This window comes from Salvelinus fontinalis, chromosome 3 (assembly GCF_029448725.1).
Source record: "Salvelinus fontinalis isolate EN_2023a chromosome 3, ASM2944872v1, whole genome shotgun sequence".
NCBI classification, from domain to species: domain Eukaryota; kingdom Metazoa; phylum Chordata; class Actinopteri; order Salmoniformes; family Salmonidae; genus Salvelinus; species Salvelinus fontinalis.
The window spans coordinates 43,487,452-43,511,290 of record NC_074667.1 but is presented as its reverse complement, the minus strand read 5'-3'; the positions used below and the strand labels follow the sequence as shown (position 1 = coordinate 43,511,290).

Below are 23,839 nucleotides of genomic sequence, written 5' to 3'. Positions count from 1 at the left end.
TGATAAAAATACTATAGTATTCACTGTAGGGTTTTTGTGGACTTTACTGTAGCATCTACTGTAACATTTACTGAAGTATACTGTAGAAATTACAGATAACTATAGTACTGTAGTAAGAAAAAAAGTATATATTATATGAATAAATGTTGTGTTTTTGGGAACTGTAGTATACTGTATAGTTTAGAAGTGGAAGCTTTCTCCTTGTAGGTAGGTAGATCGGGGGTCTGAGCAGTAGTTTAGAGAGTCTGCTCTCTTCTATAACCTGTAGGGAACATAACATATGTTCTATTCTTGGCATGTAGGTTTTCACTTATGGGTGACACAAATTACGATGTGTGTGGGGGGGGGGGGGGGGGGGGGGGGGGCAGGCCATATGCAAATTAAATACTGTCGTTTTTACTAAAGTTTAAAAAGTGTAGTGTTTTTGCAGACTGTACTGTTTTTCCTGACAGTACTGTACTATACACTACACATTTTTTTTCAGATAATACTGTAGTATCTCCTATAGTGTTCTACAGTATCTTACAACATTCTATAGTAAGTACTATACATGGTCAAGGGATACTACAGTGTGTAGTATAGTATTCTACCGTATACTACAATTTACTATAGAATTCGATAGTAAGTACTGTATTGTTCTATAGTAAACTGTAGTATTTTCTCATGTGGGAGCTTCTCTCTCTGACTGAGCCGCCACATGCATGAACGTACGCACACATGCACACACACACAGACACACTCTGCACCACACTACACTGTATCACCTCAGTCATCTGCTAGCATTTCACACTGACAGAAAAAAGAGCCAGGAAGGGAATAAAAAACAAAATCACATGAATCATAATCATAACAGCAATAATAATATAAACAATATTGATATAAAACAAGAGGGATTATCATTTGAATGACATTGGCTTAGTGAACTACTATAAACAACAAGGTCAATGTACATTTGGAAATGGCTCTGAGTGTGGACTCGACTGCAGCCAGGGGGCGTGTTCTCCATGCTGGCTGGAGCCAATGTCTCTGGGATGTCTGGACAGAGCCAATCAGGGGTGAGGATGGCACAGGGGAGGGGCAGAGCCAAGGTTTACACAGCCTGACTGCCTGGTTGCCTGTTGGGTGGGGAAAGAGAGAGTGTGTGCTGGTGCAGTGGTTGGGCTGCAGGGTGGGGGGCAGCAGTAGGGTGGTGTATGTACTGTAGGGGGGTGTTGAGTTTAGACTGGGTAGAGCCAGGCGGAGGTTGGGTGTTTCAGTAGGCCTGTCCTGTCTCCACCTGCAGCAGTCCCAGGACAGCAGAGTGGTCTCCCAGCTTCATCCTCCTCTGGGTGGACAGACTCACGTTCTTAGCCAAGTAGTCAACTGCAGCTGGAGAGAACAGACACACAAAAAGTCACACATTTGCATGTGAGGGATATACACACACACACACATAAACACACACTCACACAACACACGGCCAACCCTTATGTTCTTGTTGGTCACTGTTGTTCATTTCATCTCTCTGTCTGACTCTGTTCTAAATGAGTTCTGACAGAACCAAGTGGAGTAAAATGAGAAATAATTTGAAAACAAAACAATCTCTTTCCCATGCCCTGTTTGAGGTTGGCATAGACTTGGCACGGGCATGTGCCACCTCATAGTGTCTCCATGCTGTCACTCAGCATGGTCCCAGAGTGTATTGTGTGTGCCAGTCTTCATTACACTTGGCATCTCTGATTTCATGCCCTCCACACTTCCCTTCCCCGATCATTTTCATCAGTAGACAGCAGCTCTCTCTTTTCTCCTCCATTCATTAGCCAGCCACTGTGCTCAATCACTGTCTTAATTAACCACAGATCAGATCACATCCACACGGCCATCAGTCTCTCTGCTCTGCAAGCTGGCTGCAGATAACACTACTGTCACACACACTCACGCACACAGACACACACACGCGCGCGCGCACACACACTCACACACACACACACACACACACACACACACACACACACACACACACACACACACACACACACACACACACACACACACACACACACACACACACACACACACACACCTAAACAAACACGCACAGGTATACACATGGGACCAAAGGAGGCTGGCTGGGGAAGTGTGCTACAGTTTACCCCTTATGAAGGGTTGTGACAGCATCAGTCAATAATTATGCTAATCTAATAGATCAGCCTGTTTCCTGCCCCGAGGTGTGTGTGTGTGTGTGTGTGTGTGTGTGTGTGTGTGTTTGTGTGTGTTTGTTTGTGTGTGTGTGTGTGTGTGTGTGTGTGTGTGTGTGTGTGTGTGTGTGTGTGTGTGTGTGTGTGTGTGTGTGTGATAGAAAGAGAGAGAAAGGGGTGGCTAAGAGGACAGTGTGGCCCCTCAGGGTGTGTTAGTGCCTTTGAAGTGGCCCTCTCCTCATTCCCAGCCAAGCAGAGCAGAGCATAGTGTGACTAAGCTAGGCAGCACCGAATGGGAATCAGAGGCCTTTATCAGGAGCACGTGTCTGCTCTGACAGACCAGGAGTCAAAGGTCAGGGGGCAGCCCGGCCTGGGAGGTGGTGGTAGCGGCACCATTTCCTCTAACTACCACTGGTCCCATGTAATATGAGATGGAAGACAGGCAGGAGACTTGGAAGGAGGTCAGATGGGAAAGGCAAAAGACATCCATAAACAAACACACACACTCACTTTCTCACATTCACACATAAACGCAGACGCAGTACTTACTCTGTCCATACTGGCTGTACTGGTATCCAGCGGTGACAGGGTCCACACTGTAGCTGGTGGCGCTGTAGGTGGGGGGGCAGTAGGACTGGGAGGAAGCCAGGCTGTCCACTCCCTTGATGGAGTCAGAGCGCTGGCTACAGCTGGCTGAGATGGGGTTGGAGGACTCCAGGCTGCCATGGAGGGGGGAGATGGAGAAGTCATGCTGGGACTGGGAGGGCACCGCGTTGGGGTTACTCAGGATGCTCATCACCTGGAGAGGGAGAGCAGAGGGGAGACAGAGGGGGAGTTAGAAAGGCTGAGGTCCTAAATAACACATGGATGAGATTGAGTGACTGCACTATTGAGTTGTACAGATGTAAAAAACAGTCTTTTAACTTTGAAACATGGACCAACAAAAAAAAGGGGGGGGGGGGGGGAAGAGGCGAGGGATGGGGATGTAGATGTAGGGAGATGTAGGGATGTAGAGAGATGGGGTGAGAGAGGGAGATGGGGTGAGAGAGGGAGATGGGGTGAGGGAGGGAGATGGGATGAGGGATGGGGATGTAGATGTAGGGAGATGTAGGGATGCAGAGAGAAGGGGTGAGAGAGGGAGATGGGGTGAGGGATGGGGATGTAGATGTAGGGAGATGTAGGGATGTAGAGAGATGGGGTGAGAGAGGGAGATGGGGTAAGAGAGGGAGATGAGGTGAGGGAGGGAGATGGGATGAGAGAGGGATATGGGGTGAGGGAGGGAGATGTGATGAGAGAGGGATATGGGGTGAGGGAGGGGAAGAAACAAAAAGAGTGTTCTATTAGTGGTGCCAGTGAGTTCAGCGTTAAACGCAGGGACAGTGTGGGGACAGTGTGGGGACAGAAGGGTCTTAGGGTGATAATAGAGCCACTGACAGACAGACCCTGTATGTCCCAGAGCCTGGAGGCTGGAGGAGGCCTGAGGCCTACATCACAACAAGCACTGAGGGACTCCCTAATCTCCATCCCCTAGCCTAGCCATCTCATGAATAGTAATGAAGTTGGAAGCAGTAAACGATCCTCTTAGATCAGATCCCCACAGAAATAGTCTCCACTAGCCTCACTGAAGGGCCTACTGCTAGTATGAGTTAGGGTTATGGCTAGGGTAAGTATTAGGGGTGTTATTTATACAGCATGAGTGCATTTATTTCAATACTCTGTAATCTCATCTAATATACAATGATGAGTTAACAAATAATACACTTGTGGTATGGATATGATTATCTCCATTAGACTAGAGGCACAGACCATCGCCACAATGCAATGCAGATGGTTTCTACTGAGCTTCTGGCCGAAACTGAAACGTTAGAATTGGACTATAATGTCCCTTTTTATAAAACTAGAAAGGGCCGGGGAGATTGTGAATGGGGGAGAATGGGGAAATGGTCCCACACATGCTTCCCTTATATTGCATGGAAGCATCCTCCCCAACATCAGGTTCACGTTGTGTCTCGTTACGCTGGGCTGGCCTTTGGCGCTTTGGCTGCTAAACCAATTAGCCCATCATGGAGGTGGTTAAACACACACACACACGCACGCACGCACGCACGCACGCACGCACGCACACACACACACACACACACACACACACACACACACACACACACACACAAAAGGTTTAAACACAGTTCACAGAGCCGATGCTGTGGTGCAAAATATCCTACAGAAGGACAGGGCTCCAGTCTCCAGAGTGAACATCCAAACAACCATTATACTGTAGAACCTCTTCACCGCATACATACGCAGCCCTACTGCTCAGAAATACATAGCCAGACACACACACCGGATTGGGAAAATGTATCTTATTCCACAAATTAATCCTATTCTGCAAAAACTGTCTCTGAGGAAATATGAAGCACTTGAGGCACATCAGAGACATAAAGGCTGGTTAGTGATTTCCTCATGTTAATTCTATCAGGATGGAAACCCCCCACCATCCACCAGCCCCACAACTTATTCAGACAGAACATGTGACATGTATCCATAAGAGGGAGATTTATGGCTCTCTGCATGCAGGACACATGGGATGCTCTCTCCCATATGGATTGGAGCTGGAAAACAGACTCCTTCTCAGTGTGGAACCTCCTATACCCTGCTGTGCTGGGCTGTGCTGTACTGTGCTGTGCCGGGCTGTGTTGTGGTGTACTGTGCTGTGCTGGTCATGTGACTGGGTGTGAGGAAGTGCTAGTTGGGGGTCCAGGGAGACAGCTGGAGGGGGTGGTGCCAGATGTAGTCATCAGTTAATTGAAGCTTGATTACTTCGCTTCCTTATTTAAACATTAAATAATAAAACGGCCAGCAATCAGGGGCTGTGCTAAATTGAGCCTAATTACTATTCATAGATTTCACCAGTTCCTCAACAGAGATGGCCACTTTTCATGGACAATGTTATAATTACATTTTTTCCCCAAGATTGCAAAAAAGTTTGTAAAAAAGACAGTATGTCTGGACGGTTGTATCCTTGAGATGCCCTTCCTAAAATTGTTCAGAAGGTTTTGGTTAACTGATGCTGGAGGGGGGAAAGGTAAGCTCCTCGATTGAGCCTGGGTTCATATTAGCTATCTGTAATGTCCTACTGCTTTCACACAGCTAAATAAAAATCAATGCCATTTCACTACTTCCCCCTATTATCTGATGTGGGTGGAGATATGGCTGATGCTGAGTATCAGCTGCAGGGTGTAAAACACACCCTCAACAGGCCTTTAGACCTGCTCTGCTCCAGAACAACACCACTCAATACACACTTAACACCCTCACTCCCTTTCAGAACAGTCCTCCACTACACCCCTTCCTCCCTCTCTCTCTCTCTCTCTCCGTACAGCGTCCTCAGTGTTCGTTTGTTGTTTGACTTTGTGCTAGGGCTGTTGGAGGAGATAATGTGAGCCAGGACCAGTTTAAAGGACACTGCTCCAGGGCGTCCCCTGCCTCTCTCTATACAGATAGATTACTTTATAAATAATAATAAAAAACTAATTAATTCTCTCAACTTCTGAGCCCTCCAGCCCTGCGGCAGAGTGAACAGGGAACTGTAAGTTGATACAATGTGAATCCTTTCAGAAAAATAAATTGAGCATTTGCGACACAAAAATACATTCTTTTATACCCTGCTAATTTCCTTAACAGTCAAATTATATTTTTTTGTCTACTTAAATGTTTGACGAGCCTTTGCTCTTTGTTGGATTTGCTTCCTGAATAAAATAACTTGACTTACTGCGAGGCAGTTGACTGACTGAGAAAGCGGAAGGCATTATTTTCAAAAATTGAAAAAATTGCATAATTTTCTAACATACAATACTCGCTAAATTCCCTACAGTGCCATGTTCAAGCCACAGTTTCAAAGAGATGCCTTACGTCACAATGTTATTTATTAACCTTTATTTTCACTATATATGAAGTACACAATCAATGCAATATCCCTAAACAATACTTACATTATGAATATACGGTCATGTAATGTGCTATGCTCATCTTAACCCTTGAATGACCACATCAGGTCAGAGTGCACCTGTGCTCACTGCTCACCCAGTGACATGCACTAGTGACGGATGAAAATGTTCACTATACGCTTTTTCATGTTCACAAAAATATTTCACAGACAAAGGTTTTGCATCTGAAAGAAAGTGATACAGCATAAGGAAAATAAAAAAGAGAGTATATAGATATAAAGAGAGGGGGAAGGAAAGAGGAGAGAGAAGAGAGAAAGAGAGAGTGAGAGTGTGAGAGAGAGGCTTTGGGAAGTACAAAGACTCCTGTAGGACTGAGTTGGCCTGAGGGCCAGCCTGCCTGGAGAGCTGATAGGACAGCCCTGTGTTCCATTCTCGGCGCCAGCGCCCTCGCCAACACACTCCACTCCACAAACACTTCTCTTAATCTGCGCAAGACTGGATTAGCTCCCCTGTCACCGATAGCTCCCGTTCTGCCCAAATCGAATGCCCCCAAGACATACCTTTAAGTTCGGCAGAGGTCACCGGGGCAGAGAGGAGAAAATAAGCACTCCAAATGTCTGGAAGTTATCTGAGGGGCGCAGAATAACATCGCGCACCTTGGCAGATCTGCCTGGCTGATACACGCCTCAGCTGGGAATGACTTAAGATCAGGGATGACGATGACACCAAATTTGGGTAGATGTTTTTTTCAATGTCAGTCCTGGGGTGTGATTACAGAGAGTAAATGTATTTTTGAATTTACTGACCTATAAATTAAGAAGTATGAGTACACTGAATGGTATTTCTTGGTTGATTGGAAATAATTCAAACTTGCGCAACGGCTAAAATTGGGTGCAATATTCCATATAAAATATTGAATATTTACAAATTATTTCTGAGAACTGATTAAAAAAACATGTGATGCAAATATTACTCAAAAGCTAGTAGAAACATTTGACTGATACTGTACATTGAAGAATGCAGGGTAAAATGATTATGCACAAATCAAATAAACAACAGCATCAATTTCTTCATTTTGAAAACAACTAGGAAAGAGAATTAAAAAAGAAAAGATGAAGGAGTTTTTCTAAAGAGTCAATGGACCAGTGCAACCCCAAGTCCCCCCACCCTCCCCCTCAGCCCTCCTTCTCACATGAGAGGAACAGCCCAGCGGGCAGTAAGGCCCCTCATCTGAGCAGACATAATGACTATTTAAAAATAACAGCGATTGCATAAATTGAATTAGAGCGTTTTGGTCACGGTGGAGGTGATGCTAGTGGTAGGGGAGCTGTGTGGGGCCGTGCCGCAGACTGACGTGTTGGTGGCAGGCAGCAGATGACGGGCCCTGGCCTGTGAGTCAGTGCATTAATTGGCCGCGGCACGTTAATCAAAAGTGAAAAGTGTCTTCCGCCACCAATGCTATGGGACGAGGAGAGACAGAGACAGGATGAAGAGAGGGTGAGAGGGAGGATGGGAACTGGAGAGAGAGAAATAGGTTTTTGAAGCATGTGGGTTGTACGGGCAGAGGGGGGGGTTAATTGTGTTCAATTAAGTGCCTGATTGGCACTGACAGAATCTGGGCATTGACAAGCTAGGCACAGATGAGGACGATTAGCGGGCATTGGAACAAGCTGTCACTTCTCACAACATGTTAGCCATACTACCACAGTATCCCCCAGTCTCTCAACTCTGCTCTCTAACACCTCTCCCCACAAACACCGAGCTGCACTATTTTATCTAACAGCTAAACTCGAGACCTAAACACACACAATATCAAATGAAATTCCGCATGATCTTAAATAAATACTAATTCCAAAATGTTTCATAAAATGTAATTGGAGAATAATAGTTTTGACAAAATGCATTTTCTTCCCTGACTCCTTCCCCGGCCCCCACCCGTCTTCTCTAACCCTGTGTTCAATGGAGCACAGCTGCCTGCTACTAGCCAGAGAAAGGTCTCCCTCCCTCCTAAACATCCAACAGTGCGTGCAGGGCCCCTCACTAAACAGAGGTTAATATGCCGTCTATTGGGCTGCAATTGGAGAACGTGTGGGGAGCAATCCTCTATTCTCTGCTAGTGATATGCTTGAGTTACTGTGGGATGGATTCAGCCACCAGGAACAAGAGCAACCCCCTCCAATACACACACACACACACACACACACACACGCACGCACGCACGCACGCACGCACGCACACACACACACACACACTGCAACTCTCCTCACACCACCGTCTCTGCCAAATTAAACGGCAGATTTTCTGATTCCAGCAGAGTGGTTTCAGTGAGGCAGGGCTGTGTGTATGAGGGAGGGTGCAGCTCGGAGAGGACAGAGAGGCGTATCGGGGAGCGGGGAAGTCGGGGGGAGCTGGGGGGGTTTGTTTGCTAAAAACAGCAGGGGCCAGGCCTAGTGAAAAATGTCAGGTCAAATTGTTCTTGACAGTGTTAATGTTTGCACCTCATAGCCATAATTACATGTAAATAAATAGTGAAATAGCTCTCAGCTGGAGACTGAGAGGAGTGGGCTGCAGCTCCAGACAACCAGCTGGGGACCCAACCACATCACACATTCTCATTTTACTGGCTCACGAGAAAGAGGAAGAGAGAGCAAGGGAGAAAGAGAGGGAGAGGAAGAGCGAGAGAGAGAGCGAGTGAGAGAGAGAGAGAGAGAAACATGCTATGTGATGTTTACAAAGTAACAAAATTATATTTTTGTTTTTAGCTTGAAAAAAATATACTTTAATGTCCAATATTATCAGAATAATGTTCTACAGATGCTGTAAAATATAACACTGAGCAATACTGGGCTCCATTTCATCTTGGTGGGAAGCTGAGATATGTGGGTGGTGTGTTGGATTAGGTCTATCTCTCCACTGAGCACCATAGGGTTAGACTGGGGGAGGGGGAGGGGGAGGGGAGCAACAGGGATAGTGTGCCAATGAAGCACTCAGAAAGAGAGAGAGGAAGAAAGAGAGAGAGAGAGAGAGAGAGAGAGAGAGAGAGAGAGAGAGAGAGAGAGAGAGAGAGAGAGAGAGAGAGATGACCAGAGAGGTATTAATCACGTCCATGCACCTGTCAGAGAGGCATCTGGAACTAACAAGAAACACATGCAGTCAGACAACCTCCCCAACCTCCAGACGGACAGCTAGCAGGGCAGGTTGACTGCAGCCCTGCATTGCTGTGATTCTGCCACCCCCTGACCCCTCCCACAGAGGTCACCCTGCGCAGGCCTCACACACCACACACTTCACCTGCCTCCTTTCCTGCCCCAACAAATGGAAGGTATGAGACTGCATAATACTACTAATAAATTATAATTATAATACCAAACAAAATATTGATGATGATGATGATGCCGATAATAATAATGATAATCATAATAATGATAATCATAATAATATGTAGAAGAAGCAAAAAACATTGTTAAGTGATGGAAAATAATGCAACAAATGTATGGAATAAAATGTCTTGAGCATGTTTCACAGTGTACGCCTGTGTGTAATTGGTTTTCAAGATAGAATTGATGTATGTGCCTATACTTTAATAAAGGCAATACCATTCTCAATCTTATAGGCATTTCGTCTGCGTGGGACACACAGCATGTGAATCAGTCTCAGTCATTTCCTACTTAAATCTTCTAGGATTTACTGAAATGTATATTGGCTGCCTCTGCAAGATAAATGTCAATCGCATTCCCTTATATTTACTATTTATCAGGATGCAGCAGCTCACTTTCTGCAGGAAATATCTCTTACCCGCACACAAACACCATTGCATTTAAATAGCATTTTTATTGTCGCCATAGCCTTTCATCTGGGCGTGGGGAGCAGAGCTGCCTCACCAGGGGGAGAGAGAGTGACGGAGAGAAAGAGAGAGCGAGGGAGAGAGACAGCCAGAGAACGAGAGAGAGCGAGAGAGAGAGAGACCTACTATTAGCAGGAGTTGCCAAAAAAAAAAGAAGGGGACAGGTTGGTAGGTGAAAAATAGATAAAAACCACATCCAGAGATATTTATGTTAAACAAGAAGGCAAAGAGCGTATTGGTTTAACTTAGCTGTTCTAGCGGGGTTAGAGGTTGAGCTATAGAGAACACAGGCATGGAACCAACCACAGAGTTAAGAAATCAAAAGCCTGTTTAGGAAAAACTTTTGCCCTTGCATCATTTAACATACAAACACTAAAGGCACCTAAAACCCTATTCAATCTTGGCAGACAATAAAAATGCATTTAAATTAGATACATATAGTCAAAAGCCCCATATTGCCAATGTGTGTATGTTTGTGACACCAGCAATCCTTTCCTATGAGTTCAGAAGTGTTAAACAGGCAGCAAGCCCTAATAATCTATGCAGAAACATATAGCCAGTGGATATGATTTACACTCCCTTGATTTTCTTGGCAGCTGCCAAGAGCAGGTCTTATTTTTTAAATATTTTTTTTGAAAGCCACTTATATATTTTTTTATACTTGCCAAATTGAAACAGTATTTGTTTTAATGGAAGTTCTAATTAACGTCTATGTATTCCCCCTCTTGCTCTGCGAGAGGCTGAGCTATGAATGCAGGCTATGTGTTCATCCCCTTTGATTAGTTGTCAGTAGAGCTTGCCAGCTGACATGGTGCCCGGTGAGAGGCTTAATGCCCAACTTTTAATAATGTGGGGGACTACATGAATCTCCCTCTCTCATTGGTATTCAGGTGCAGGATGTGTTGTTAGAAGTCAGAGAGGGGGGAGGAATGGAGCCAGAGCCTCTAGATTGTTCCTATATTTTCCCTCTCCCTCTCTCTCCCTCTTTTTTGGCAACGACTAGTGTTGGCGTCTTAAATGGAATTCATCCCGTTTTTTAAAGAAGCGTCAGTGCTCGCTAATGGAAGAGAAGAGCGGCAGCGGCAGTTTGGAGTCTCCCCTGGCTTATCTATGTCAGACAGTTGTGGGGAGTCGCTAGCAAGGCGAGCATAGCGTGGTGTCAGCGTGCGTGGTGCGGTGCAGAGCAGCGAGGGTAGCCAGGCAGGCCTGGGGACACGGATCAAAGGGAGGCAGGGGTGAGAGCAGCTCTGCCTGTCTCTGATCCCCTGTGTGTGTGTGTGTGTGTGTGTGTGTGTGTGTGTGTGTGTGTGTGTGTGTGTGTGTGTGTGTGTGTGTGTGTGTGTGTGTGTGTGTGTGTGTGTGTGTGTGTGTGTGTGTGTGTGCGTGCGTGCGTGCGTGCGTGCGTGCGTGCGTGCGTGCGTGCGTGTGTAGGCCCAGCCCACTTCCACAGCACCACAGGCTTTCCTCACACATGGCATCCATGGTCCCTCTCACTCCAAAACACACATCACTTCCAGGACAGAGAAAAATGGAGAGCTAACTTACTATAATGATTTATTATCCAACATCCAGCACCAGTCAAAGGTTTGGACACACCTACTCATTCCAAGGTTTTTCTTATTTTCTATTTTCTACATTGTAGAATAATAGTGAAGACATCAAAACTATGAAATAACATATCTGTTATAATGTAGTAACCAAAAGGGTTTAAACAAATCAAAATATATTTTATATTTGACATTCTTCAAAGTAGCCACCCTTTACCTTGTTGACAACTTTGCACACTCTTGGTATTCTCTCAACCAGCTTCAGGAGGTAGTCACTTGGAATGCATTTCAGTTAACAGGTGTGCCTTGTTAAATTTAATTTGTGGAATTTCTTTCCTTCTTAATGTGTTTGAGCCAATCAGTTGTGTTGTGACAAGGTAGGGGTGGTATACAGAAGATAGCCCTATTTGGTAAAAGACCACATCCATATTATGGCAAGAACAGCTCAAATAAGCAAAGAGAAATGACAGTCCATCATTACTTTAAGACATAAAGGTCAGTCAATATGGAAAATGTCAAGAACTTAGAAAGTTTCTTCAAGTGCAGTCGCAAAACCATCAAGTGCTATGATGAAACTGGCTCTCATGAGGACCACGACAGGAAAGGAAGGCCCAGAGTTAACTCTGCTGCAGAGTTAAGTTAATTAAGTTAATTAGAGTTACAAGCCTACAAAATTGAGTTCAAGTAACAGACACATCTCAACATCAACTGAGTCCAAATTTGGGATTTTTGGTTCCTACCGCTGTGTCTTTGTGAGACGCAGAGTAGGTGAATGGATGATCTCAGCATGTGTGGTCCCCACCGTGAAGCAGGGCGGAGGAGGTGTGATAGTGTGGTGGTGCTTTGCTGGTGACACTGTCAGTGATTTATTTAGAATTCAAGGCAGACTTAACTTCTCTAGGATAGGGGGCAGCAAATTCACTATTGGATAAATAGCGTGCCCAATTTCAACTTCCTTCTACTCGTCCCCAGAATATAAGATATGCATATTATTAGTAGATTTGGATAGACAACACTCTGAAGTTTCTAAAACTGTTTGAATCATGTCTGTAATTATAACAGAACTTATGTAGCAAGCAAAACACAGAGGACTAACCATATATATATTTTTTAAGTCACTGTCTGTTCAATGAGATTTCATTGGAATACTGGATTTCTAATCACCCTGTTTTCAGTTCCTACCGCTTCCACTGGATGTCACCACTCTTTGGAAATAGGTTGAGGTTATTCCTTTGTGCAATGAAGAAGTGAGGCCACCTGGAAACAGTGTAATGTCATGTGTACTGTTTGAGAGTTGCGCAAGACTAGAAAAGTAGCGTTAGTTTGTTGGTCTCCTGTATTGAAAACAGATAGACCCGTCTTCAATTTGATCGATTATTAACGTTTACAAATACCTTAAGTTGTATTACAAAAGTAGTTTGAAATGTTCTGGCAAAGTTTAGAGGTAATTTTTGAAATATTTTGTAGTGACTTTGCGCAAATTGGAAGCTGTTTTTTTCTGGATCAACCGCGCCAAATAAATGGACAATTTCGATATATATGGACGGAATTAATCGAACAAAAGGACCATTTGTGATGTTTATGGGACATATTGGAATGCCAACAAAAGAATCTCGTCAAAGGTAAGGCATGATTTATATTTTATTTATTTATTTATTTATGTATTGTGTCGTGCCTGCAGTGTTGAAATATGCTACACTCTCTTTGTTTAGTGTTGTGCTATCATCAGATAATAGCATCTTATGCTTTCGCCGAAAAGCCTTTTGGAAATCTGACATGGTGGCTGGATTCACAACGAGTGTAGCTTTAATTTGGTATCTTACATGTGTGATTTAATGAAAGTTTGATTTTATATAATTTTTTTTAATTTGGTGCTCTACATTTTCCCTGGCTATTGGCCAAGTGGGACGGTAGCGTCCCACATATCCTAGAGAAGTTAACAGCATTCGGCAATGATACGCCATCCCATCTGGTTTGCGCTTAGTGGGACTATTATTTGTTTTTCAACAGGACATTGACCCAACACACCTCCAGGCTGTGTAAGGGCTATTTGACCAAAAAGGAGAGTGATAGAGTGTTGCATCAGATGACCTTGCCCCCCAATCACCTAACCTCAACCCAATTGAGATGGTTTGGGGTGAGTTGGACCGCAGAATGAAGGAAAAGCAGCCAACAAGTGCTCAGCATATGTGGGAACTCCTTAAAGACTGTTGGATAAGCATTCCAGGTGAAGCTGGTTGAGAGAATGCCAAGAGTCTGCAAAGCTGTCATCAAGGCAAAAGGTGGCTACTTTGAATAATCTAAAATCTAAAATCTATTTAGATTTGTTAAACACTTTTTTTGGTTACTACATGATTCCATATGTGGCATTTCATAGTTTTGATGTCTTCACTATTATTCTACAATATAGAAAATAGTGAAAATAAAGAAAAACCCTGGAATGAGTAGGTGTGTACAAACTTTTGACTGGTACGGTAGGTTATTTTTTTCAAGCTATTGCTCAAACTCCTTCCTAACACATAGAAAGAAGCCTTGAATTTTATGTCATGTTTAATAGTTTTTCTTTTCCCTAATCAGTTATCTTGTGTGTGGACCTGTTGGATCCATTCCAGGTTTAATCAAAAAGGTCCAATATGTCTATTCATCATTTATTCACAGTAATAATTGTTGGAGGTACAGAAATGTGGTTTTAAGATGTGCTGGGTTCAACAGCCCAGTACACCTGAGTGTGGTTGATAGACTGACTTGTAGCAGTATTTTCCTACATGGATTTATGTTATTTCACTCTGAGACAATGCATCGTGGCCCTCTGTATGTTATCCTCAACTTCAATATCCCTGGGATTTGTCTAAAAACGTTGCAATGTTTGTATTTCATTACAGAGGGCTTCTTCCCTTGTAAGGTTTGAACACAAACTCTAACTCTAGCTCTTGGTACTGCTGGAGCCTCATGAGCAGCAGTTGTTTTCTCCCCTCTTCCAGCAGGTGTCCCTGTCATGCAATAAAGAGGAATTTAGCCAAAACGGCTGCCAAAGAACACATCTCCCAAGAATAACTAGGGCTTCAAAGGCTTATTTGAAGATAGTGGCCATAGAGTTGTATATGACCTAACATTGTTTCTGGGGAGGATGTAGACCACCTCAGCTTTGGATATGTTTCCTTTTACAGTGCTGCTGTTTCACCATGCCATAACCAGGTACAGCAGGCTCTGTAAATACAATGCAACTACCTGTGCTTAAAATGTGTAACAGATAAACTGTTCGAACTTGGAACAATTAGAACAAAGGCAAGGCTACATTTTATTAGGACAAATGTACAATTGTATTTATTGTGCTCTAAGTAATTTTGGTTTTAAGGAATGGAGAGCAGAGAGAAGGACATGTGTCGAGCTAAATTGTTGTTAATGAGTTCTTCAATCGCATGCTTTAACTATTTGCCCAATTACTTCCTGGTAATTAAGGCACTGTAAAAGGAATCACAACAGAAGCTTTCGTCACAGCATGGAAAACTTGGTTACGGAGACAAAAGCACAGATTTGTATATTTATCTTGAAACAACTAGTTGTTTATATGTCCCTATCCAAGTTTCCATCCAACTGTTTTATGCAAGTAATGTAGATGACAAATAAAAATAATCTTGCCGTTTTTTCCATAATCATAATCTGATCAGGTGCCAAACTGATCAGCCAACCGTGTGCAGATAGAGCTGTTGGCTAGAGAGCACGTGCCAATACAAGAGTAGACGCACTTGCTATATAACGCAACATTTTTTGTGAGTGGAAAATGCGATGGAAACCCATTTAACTTGCATTTTTTATTAGACCCATGGGAATTTAAACGCAAAAGGTATTATATGTGCACTTCATCATCAAGAACAGTTTTTCATCTGCAACAATTTAATTTGAGGGAAACATCTCTGGTGGGAAAATGCAGATTTTTTGATATAAATGATTATTCACCAATTGGATGGAAACCTAGCTATTGTGGGTATTTAGGGTCATTTAGACTTCAAAAATATAATGTTTCAGAAATTAGTTTGGGAAATACTTGTTGTGAAACAAATCCTATCAGGTCTTCAAAACAAAAGAGCGCCAGTTGATTGACACACAAAAATATTTCTCCATCAAAAAAGCAATAATAATGTTTTCAGCCACTGCTGATATTTCTGCTCCCTGCCACCACCTCATACTCCTGGCCTTTCCTCTATTCAACACCTGCTGTGACACTAGATGAAACAGGACCAACACAACATCGCTGTGCTCATACCTCTAGCCCAGCCAAGCACAGCTTAACCCACCTCCCCACCCCTGACATAGCTTGCGCTTCTCTCTCGCAAACCAACCAAATTTATATCCCACACGACAACAACCCCAGTGCCGGCACGGATGGCTTTTCCAGCGGCCGTAATGGAAAAATGTGCGCTGTCGGGAAAGGTTATGGGATTGGGATGGGTGCGAGGACCTGTCGGCAATGCTGAACGCAGCAGGATTCCATTATAAACTTGGCAGTTGGCCACCGCAGCCCATTTACTGGGAATCACAGAATTTTTGTCAATCTTTACCAGTAACGGGTAGCCCATCAATATCAGACACTAGAGAAAATAGCTCACACATACCAACACACAGGCATATCTCCTCCGGACAGATGCTGTCTGAAAAACCACAATATAAAATTCTCATTTCCATCACGATGGAGAGTCTATTTGTATAGTTTTTCCATTACATAGAGGAGAGGAAGACAGGATAGTGAAAACATACAGTATATAAACAACCGAATAAAAAATCACAGTCTCAATCTATGTCAGACTAAATCTATGTCAACAACAAATCTCTAACATTCCAGATGAGTTGCCTGAATGAACTGGACACGACATCTGTTTAACTACAGATAGATAGAGTTAGACAGGCTGAGTTGTGTGTTTGTATGTGTGTGTGGTGGTAGATGCGTTTGTTTGTGTGTGTGTGTGTGTGTGTGTGTGTGTGTGTGTGTGTGTGTGTGTGTGTGTGTGTGTGTGTGTGTGTGTGTGTGTGTGTGTGTGTGTGTGTGTGTGTGTGTGTGTGTGTGTGTGTGTGTGAGCACTTACTACAGCAGCAGGACATTGAGTGTGAACTCTGATTCCTCTGTCAGAGAACATCCATCTCCCCACAGTTAAAGAGTGATAGAAAAGCCACATGTTTTCCTGTTTTAAACATCACTGCTACATACTATTTACTTTACCACAAATATGATAACTAATACAATACAATAACTCACATTTAGCTTAAAATTAACAAAAAAAAAAATCTTCTGGTTCATTATTTAAAAAAATTCAGACCCATTTTATAGACTAATTGAATATTGAAAATCCTGTTTCTACGATTATCCAAGGTCCTAATCCCCAGTGCTAAACAGGAAACATGTATTATCCAAACACATAGTGGAATGCCTAGGAAGAAAGGGAGAGAGCTGCTGTATCGTCAGCCCGTATTAAGTACTGGAGAGCCATTAATGGAAAAAGCATTCCATGTTCCTGGTGTTTTCTGCAGGTCTGCAGTGAGAGCATTAGCACTTAAAGCCCCTGTGCCATGATTAACAATCAAACACGCTGTGAGCCTCCATGTTATCCTCCAACGCTCCAGCAGGAGAGAAAATCTCTGTTTTGTCACCAAAATCCTTAATGATTTATTCTCTGAAGAAAGAGGGGTAATACCAAGAATGTTTCCAATCTGCTTTGAGAATATTTGAAGAAGAAAAAAATCCTAATAAAACACGTCTGAACGAGGGGGTAATTGTGGACAAATGCAGCATTGAAATTCATTTTCAACTCTTTACACACCATTTCAATCTTATTTTCTGCTTGTTAACCACATCTTGTTGGTAAGGGTGGGCAAGACTGGCCAGTATTGATGGGTAATTGTGTATAATTCACTTCTCAGACACAATTTGCATCAATACAAATGTTTTTCCATTCTGTGCTACTTAAGGCTCAACCCCTTCCATAGAGTAATGTTTTAAATGCTTATTAATGAAGGTGCCCAAAGAGCATAACATGGAATCCCCAGCTTTCATAACATGGAATCCCCAGCTTTCATAACATGGAATCCCCAGCTTTCATAACATGGAATCCCCAGCTTTCATAACATGGAATCCCCAGCTTTCATAACATGGAATCCCCAGCTTTCATAACATGGAATCCCCAGCTTTCATAACATGGAATCCCCAGCTTTCATAACATGGAATCCCCAGCTTTTCAGAAACACACCAAACACACGTTTGTTTTACTATCCTTTTAGGGACAAAACAATTGATTCCCATTAAAAATCCTATTTTTACCAACCCCTAACCCTAACCCTAACTCTAACTCTAACTCTAACCCTAACTCTAAACCTAACCCTAACCCTAACTCTAACTCTAACCCTAACTCTAAACCTAACCCTAACCCTAACTCTAACTCTAACCCTAACTCTAAACCTAACCCTAACCCTAACCCTAACTCTAACTCTAACCCTAACTCTAAACCTAACCCTAACTCTAACTCTAAACCTAACTCTAAACCTAACCCTAACCCTAACTCTAAACCTAACCTTAACCCTAACTCTAAACCTAACCCTAACCCTAACTCCTAACCCTAACCCTAACCCCTAACCCTAAACCTAACCCTAAACCTAAACCTAACCCTAAACCTTAACCCTAAACCTTAACCCTAACCTTAACCGCTAACCTAACTCCTAACCCTAACCCAACCCCTAACCCTAAACCTAACCCTAACCCTAACCCTAACCCTAACCCTAACCCAACCCCTAACCCTAAACCTAAACCTAACCCTAACCCTAACCCCTAACCCTAAACCTAACCCTGACCCTAACCTTAACCGCTAACCGCTAACCGCTAACCTAGCTCCTAACCCTAATTCTAAACCTAAACCTAACCCCTAAGCCTGAAATTGCCTTTTTCCTTGTGGGGACTGGCGGGGGGAAAAAAAAAAAAAAAAAACACACACAGACAGACAGACAGACAGACAGACAGACAGACACACACACACACACACACACACACACACACACACACACACACACACACACACACACACACACACACACACACACACACACACACACACACACACACACACACACACACACACACACAGGGGCAAAGCAATTGCATTTTATGACAGAAGAGGATTGCTCGGTTAGAGGGGAATCTAATGCCTCCTATTGATTCAAACCCCAATTAGGACAGCAGCGCATCTAATTACTCTGCCTAATGCTCCACAGTATTTTCACTGTGTGTGGAGGGCCGAGCAGAGAGGAGAGGAGGGAAGGGGAAGCAGCATGACTGGGAGGGTTAGGAGGCCATGGAGGGCAGCAGAGTAGCCCTACACAGTCACCCACATATTCACAGCCCCTCCTCTACAAGCCTACAGTAGCTCTGTAGCTACAGATAGACACAGTACAGGCTTGGAGCTGAAGAACAGTGGTACAAGATGAATGGAATAACATAGTACTAAGATCTACCAACTCCAAACAATTACTTGTAGAAGATTAAGCGCCTACATTTCTAAGCTTTAGCTAATTATTTTATTCACATGTGTTTCTCATGTTCTGAGTAAGATTTTGGTGTCCCAGGAAAGTGGAAACTGCTGTTTTGGAGCAGATGTGCCTCTATCAAGATTAATTTTAATTTGTTGATGTTAATCCAATTGTTTTAAAATTGTAGCAATTTACATGAGCCAATGAAAACCCAGAGCTTTAGAAGCTAGAAGAAAAGACCATGGATCGACATACAGTATTACTTATTAGTTGCTTTTGGTTCAGCAAATTGCAATTATATACATCATTTAAACCTTGGGTCATTGAATCATTTAAATGGTCAGATGGTAATACCATGTCTATATCAGAATTTTTTTGTAAAAATGTAACTTTATGTAGCTTAAAATAAAGAAAGACAATTATAAATGAAAAAAAATATGAAAATAACAATATACCACAACATTTGTGAACTGGACCTTTATTAGTCCTGTATTTGCGGAGATAAATACTCCTCAGCACCCCCAACCCAAAACATCTTCCCACGGCCATGGCTTATGGTACACATGAATTATTGTTACTGCTTGGATAACCTTATCTACTAAAATGTATGGATTTTTTTCACACATTATTTTCACCCTGCACAGAACATCGGACGAACTATCAATGTGAATTATCACTGTGAATCATTGAAATGTTGTTTATGTGTCAATTAATCCCGTAAGGGATGGGTTGCCAACAGGCGATTTTATAGACAAAGAAAATGTAATTCGATCATTCATTCATCAAAAGAGGTGAGACGGAAGAAATAGGGAGACGTGCCCTTGGCCTTGAACTGACCTGTGGGGAGAGGCCGTTGCTGACCGGGTTCATGTGATTGCTGGCCGCTGATTGGCTCATGAAGCTGTCTGAGTAGCTGGAGAAGCTGTGGCGATTGGACGAGAGGCCGTAGGCGGAGCTGCCGTCAGAGAGTCCTCCCTGGTGCATTGAGGACGGAGGCAGGGGCTGGGGCCGATGCAACGTACTGCTGCCATCTGAACCAATAACAACAACACTGAGTGAGGATGTGAGACAAGAGTACCACAACCAAATCCACTGCACACATAAAGTTCAGCCTTGTTCACAACCCTGAAAAATGATTTACACACCCCAGCCTTTAGAGACTTATCCCCCAAAACTAACCACTAAAAGAGATACAAATGTTGTATTAGAGAGTTGCTCAAAAAATATAATTTAAAATTGTAAAGTTTTAGTGGCTTGTGCCTCAGACACCATGTGACTATTTTCCATGTGCTTTATGTAGGTTAGAAATATTCTGCTCTTGTAATTGGTAGCAAACGCCGTCAAAACCTTAGGCTGTTTCCCTGTCATCATGTAACAAAGACTTGGCTGCATGCTTAACGACTGCCTGTATGGATCCTATATGTAGCATATAACTGCTATATGACATAATATTCTGCTAAATGTGTAGCAGATATACCTTAGATATTTGTATCTCAAGTGCTACCTAGATTAGATGAAAACACAACCATATATACAAACATTTGAACCCGAAACATAGCCTCTGGGGTAAGCAGATGTGGAGGCTTGTGTGTGAGTGTGTGCGAATGCGTGTGTACGTGTCTTACCCTGTGACAGTGTAGTGCCGGGGTACGAGGACTCAGGTAGCTGGTAGGTAGGTAGGCTGGGCATCCCCGTGGGCGGGAAGCCTCCAGGTAACAGGTGGTTGAAGGCAGCCAGCTGATTGGCACCTGCCTGCTTGCGCCATCTGGCCCTTCTGTTGCTGAACCACACCTAGAGGGAAAAACACAGATGAGGACGATGGAGAGGACAAACTACAGAACGAGAGAGAGAGAGAGAGAGAGAGAGAGAGAGAGAGGGAGAGAGAGAGAGAGAGAGAGAGAGAGAGAGAGAGAGAGAGAGAGAGAGAGAGAGAGAGAGAGAGAGAGAGAGAGAGAGAGAGAGAGAGAGAGAGAGAGAGAGAGAGAGAGAGAGAGAGAGAGGGAGAGAGAGAGAGAGAGAGAGAGAGAGATAGTAGGTACTTCCCCTCAGGTTTGCTCCTCAATGATAAACCGTCTGTAAGAGCTAAGCACTCTCTCTCTCAGCAACCCCTAGGTTGTGCATACTAGAATATCCATTCTCTTCCATTCATTCTAACACAATTAATCTATTATCAAATGGATATATGATTCTCGGAATGCTCCAAATGAACTTACTGTGTGGTCCTGCCAGCTGTGATTCATCTGCCTGTTACTGTGAGAAGTGTTGTTGGTTGTGGTGGAGAAGCTAGCTAGTCCCTGTGGGAGCCGGAGCCAGAGCCGGCATTGAGGCTCAGTGGTCTGTCCCTGTTTTTCTTCTTAAGTGGCTGAAGCTGTGATCTATGTCAACAGGCTGCCCTAAGCCCTCTTCAGATGGAAGAAGTCATTAAGGGGTCAGAGGTAGGGGCCACAAGCAGCAGCATCAGACATCTCAAGTATGTTTGTGAACCTATTAGACATTTGGAGGGAGGCCATAAAGAATGGCACTACAACACTCACTCACTACAACACTCACTCACTCACTCACTCACTCACTCACTCACTCACTCACTCACTCACTCTCTCTCTCTTTATATCTCTCTTTATCTCTCTCTCTGAAAAATATATATCTCTATATCTCTCTATCTATCTCTCTATCTCTCTCTCTCTCTCTCTCTCTCTCGCGCGCTCTCTCTATCTCTCTCTCTCTTTCTCTCTCTCTCTCTTTCTCTCTCTCTCTCTTTATCTCTCGCTTTATCTCTCTTCATCTCTCTCTATCTCTCTCTCTGTCTCTTTATCTCTCTCTCTTTAAATCAGATACATGCAATTGCAAATATATACCAAGTGAATTATTTCAATTATATTATAAAAGGTGGATGGATCTAGCAGTTTATTTGTAATCTACAAAAAATATAAATGAATATTCCTTTGCACAGTCTAGACTGTAAATTGCTCATCCTGTAGATCTTAGTCTTCTTAAGATATCTAAATCAAATGTAGAATTGTACCGAAATGCACACAAAATGTCCAACACCATTATCAACTTTCAACCACGAATGCACAATGTCAACTCCCTGAATGGGAGAGACTAAAGAGGCTCCTTTTAAACTGCAGTGATTTACACATTTTAAAAAGGCTTCTGCTTCAACAAAACATGAATATAATCAGGCCCTTTGAAAAGAGCAGCCATACAGCCAGCAACCTGTTCCATTTAACCAAGACAAGGCCTGGGCCCAGTATGTGCTAAAGGTTGAAGGACACTGATCTATGCCTCGCACTGGCAATTCATCAGAGTTTAATACACTGTCAGCGCAGTTCATCTGCTGTTGTGTTTCAAACGGCCTGGCCTATTGTGAAGCCAGATGAAAGGATTGGACAAAAGGGCTTCCATACGCCAGGCAGAACACTGGGCACAAAGAGGGGGCGTCCCTTTTAAACAGCTCTTAAAGAGCCTAACTTTCAAGGGAGTAACACAGGGACACACTCACTGTTATTGGGGCCTCTCCTTCTCCTGAACACAAACATATGCTACACATAAACTCACATACACAGAGATCTCTCAATCACAAAAAGAGAGATCTCGGATTGAATTGTGTGTTATACTACAGAGTCACTACAGAGTCTCTTAGGCCTTAATCATGTCTGCATCTAGTTTCAATTTCATCAAGAGTGTCTCATGTGATAAAAAAGTGACTGAGATGTCAAAATACCCCACTGTACAACCACTCGCATGAATCAAGCCTCTCAACTTCTAACCCTAACCCCAACCAACAGGGAGCCTCTTCTGGAAGCAGATCATTTCCTCACACTTTCCATTCAACAAACAAACTCTTCCAGACCAAATAAAGCACTGCGAGGGCTCAGGGCTCCCCTGGTGCCCCCACTGATATGGCTGCTATTGGGATGTAGTGGAGCGTGGTGCTGGTTCTGAGCTGGAGCTGCTGATTTCCCGCTGGGGCCAGACAAACAGCTGCCTGCTCCCCGGGATGGGCATGGGGATACACCCCTTCCTTCCAGAGACGCCCAATCACCTGCAGTGCCACCCTCACATCTGACCTCTGAAGCTCACCCCACCCCTCTTTAAACTTCCTTATTTTTATGTCAGCCAAGCCACAGGCAGGAGGTGTTCCATCATGCCATGCACAAAACACACAGAAATGCCTTTGCCACTTTCTCTTGTTCCGTCACTTCACTTTTCTCTTTCTAATACTCTGTTTTGTTCTCTCTTTTTCCATCTTGCTCTCTCACCAAAACACATTACCAAACTCTTGTCTTACGAAATCCTCAGATACCTAATTCACACAATTTCCTGATAGAATGTCCCTCCCCTCCTCATGTCAGTATATAATTTGCATTATAGGATGTAGTTCAGAGTGGTGTATGGAGATGTCTCAACATCTCCCTCCCCTGCCCTGTGGTCTCCATAGCCACCCTTCTACCTTAATGAGAGGGGAGCCTGTGAAGAGCATCTGTCTAAGTGAATTTACTCTGAGGCTTTGAACGAGCCCGCCGCGACGCCGATCTACTCAAGTCAACTAAAATGCCAAAGGCTGCAGCCCTATCGAGTTAAAGCTGGCAAACATTGGGCCCAATGTGCCCAGGTCAATACCGTATTGTTGGGCGAGAGGGGTCATGCGTCACTGCTGATTCAGAGGAGATGGAATGTTTTACTTCAGCAGCCATGGGTTTTACAGCAGAAGACTCTGAGATAAACACACACAAGGCCTGGGTCCAAATTCTACTTTGGGTATTTCTAATTACTTTCAAAGACATTTGGAAGTAAGCATTTAAATACTTTTCTTTT

The 23,839-nt window shown here is 43.5% G+C and overlaps 1 protein-coding gene across 8 annotated transcripts in view; it reads right to left on the bottom strand.

The window, feature by feature from the left end:
• Nucleotides 1–345: 345 nt before the first annotated feature.
• Nucleotides 346–23,839, bottom strand: part of pax7a (paired box 7a) — a 59,287-nt gene continuing 35,793 nt past the window's right edge. For all 8 annotated transcript variants that reach the window (XM_055916385.1, XM_055916392.1, XM_055916394.1 and 5 more), the window contains exons 6-9: nucleotides 20,647–20,812; nucleotides 19,859–20,052; nucleotides 2,727–2,976; nucleotides 346–1,368 (exon numbers count right to left, since the gene is read on the bottom strand). In XM_055916385.1, the coding sequence (XP_055772360.1) occupies nucleotides 1,253–1,368; nucleotides 2,727–2,976; nucleotides 19,859–20,052; nucleotides 20,647–20,812 (726 nt within the window). In that variant the 3' untranslated portion in view covers nucleotides 346–1,252. The remainder of the gene's footprint in view (nucleotides 1,369–2,726; nucleotides 2,977–19,858; nucleotides 20,053–20,646; nucleotides 20,813–23,839) is intronic.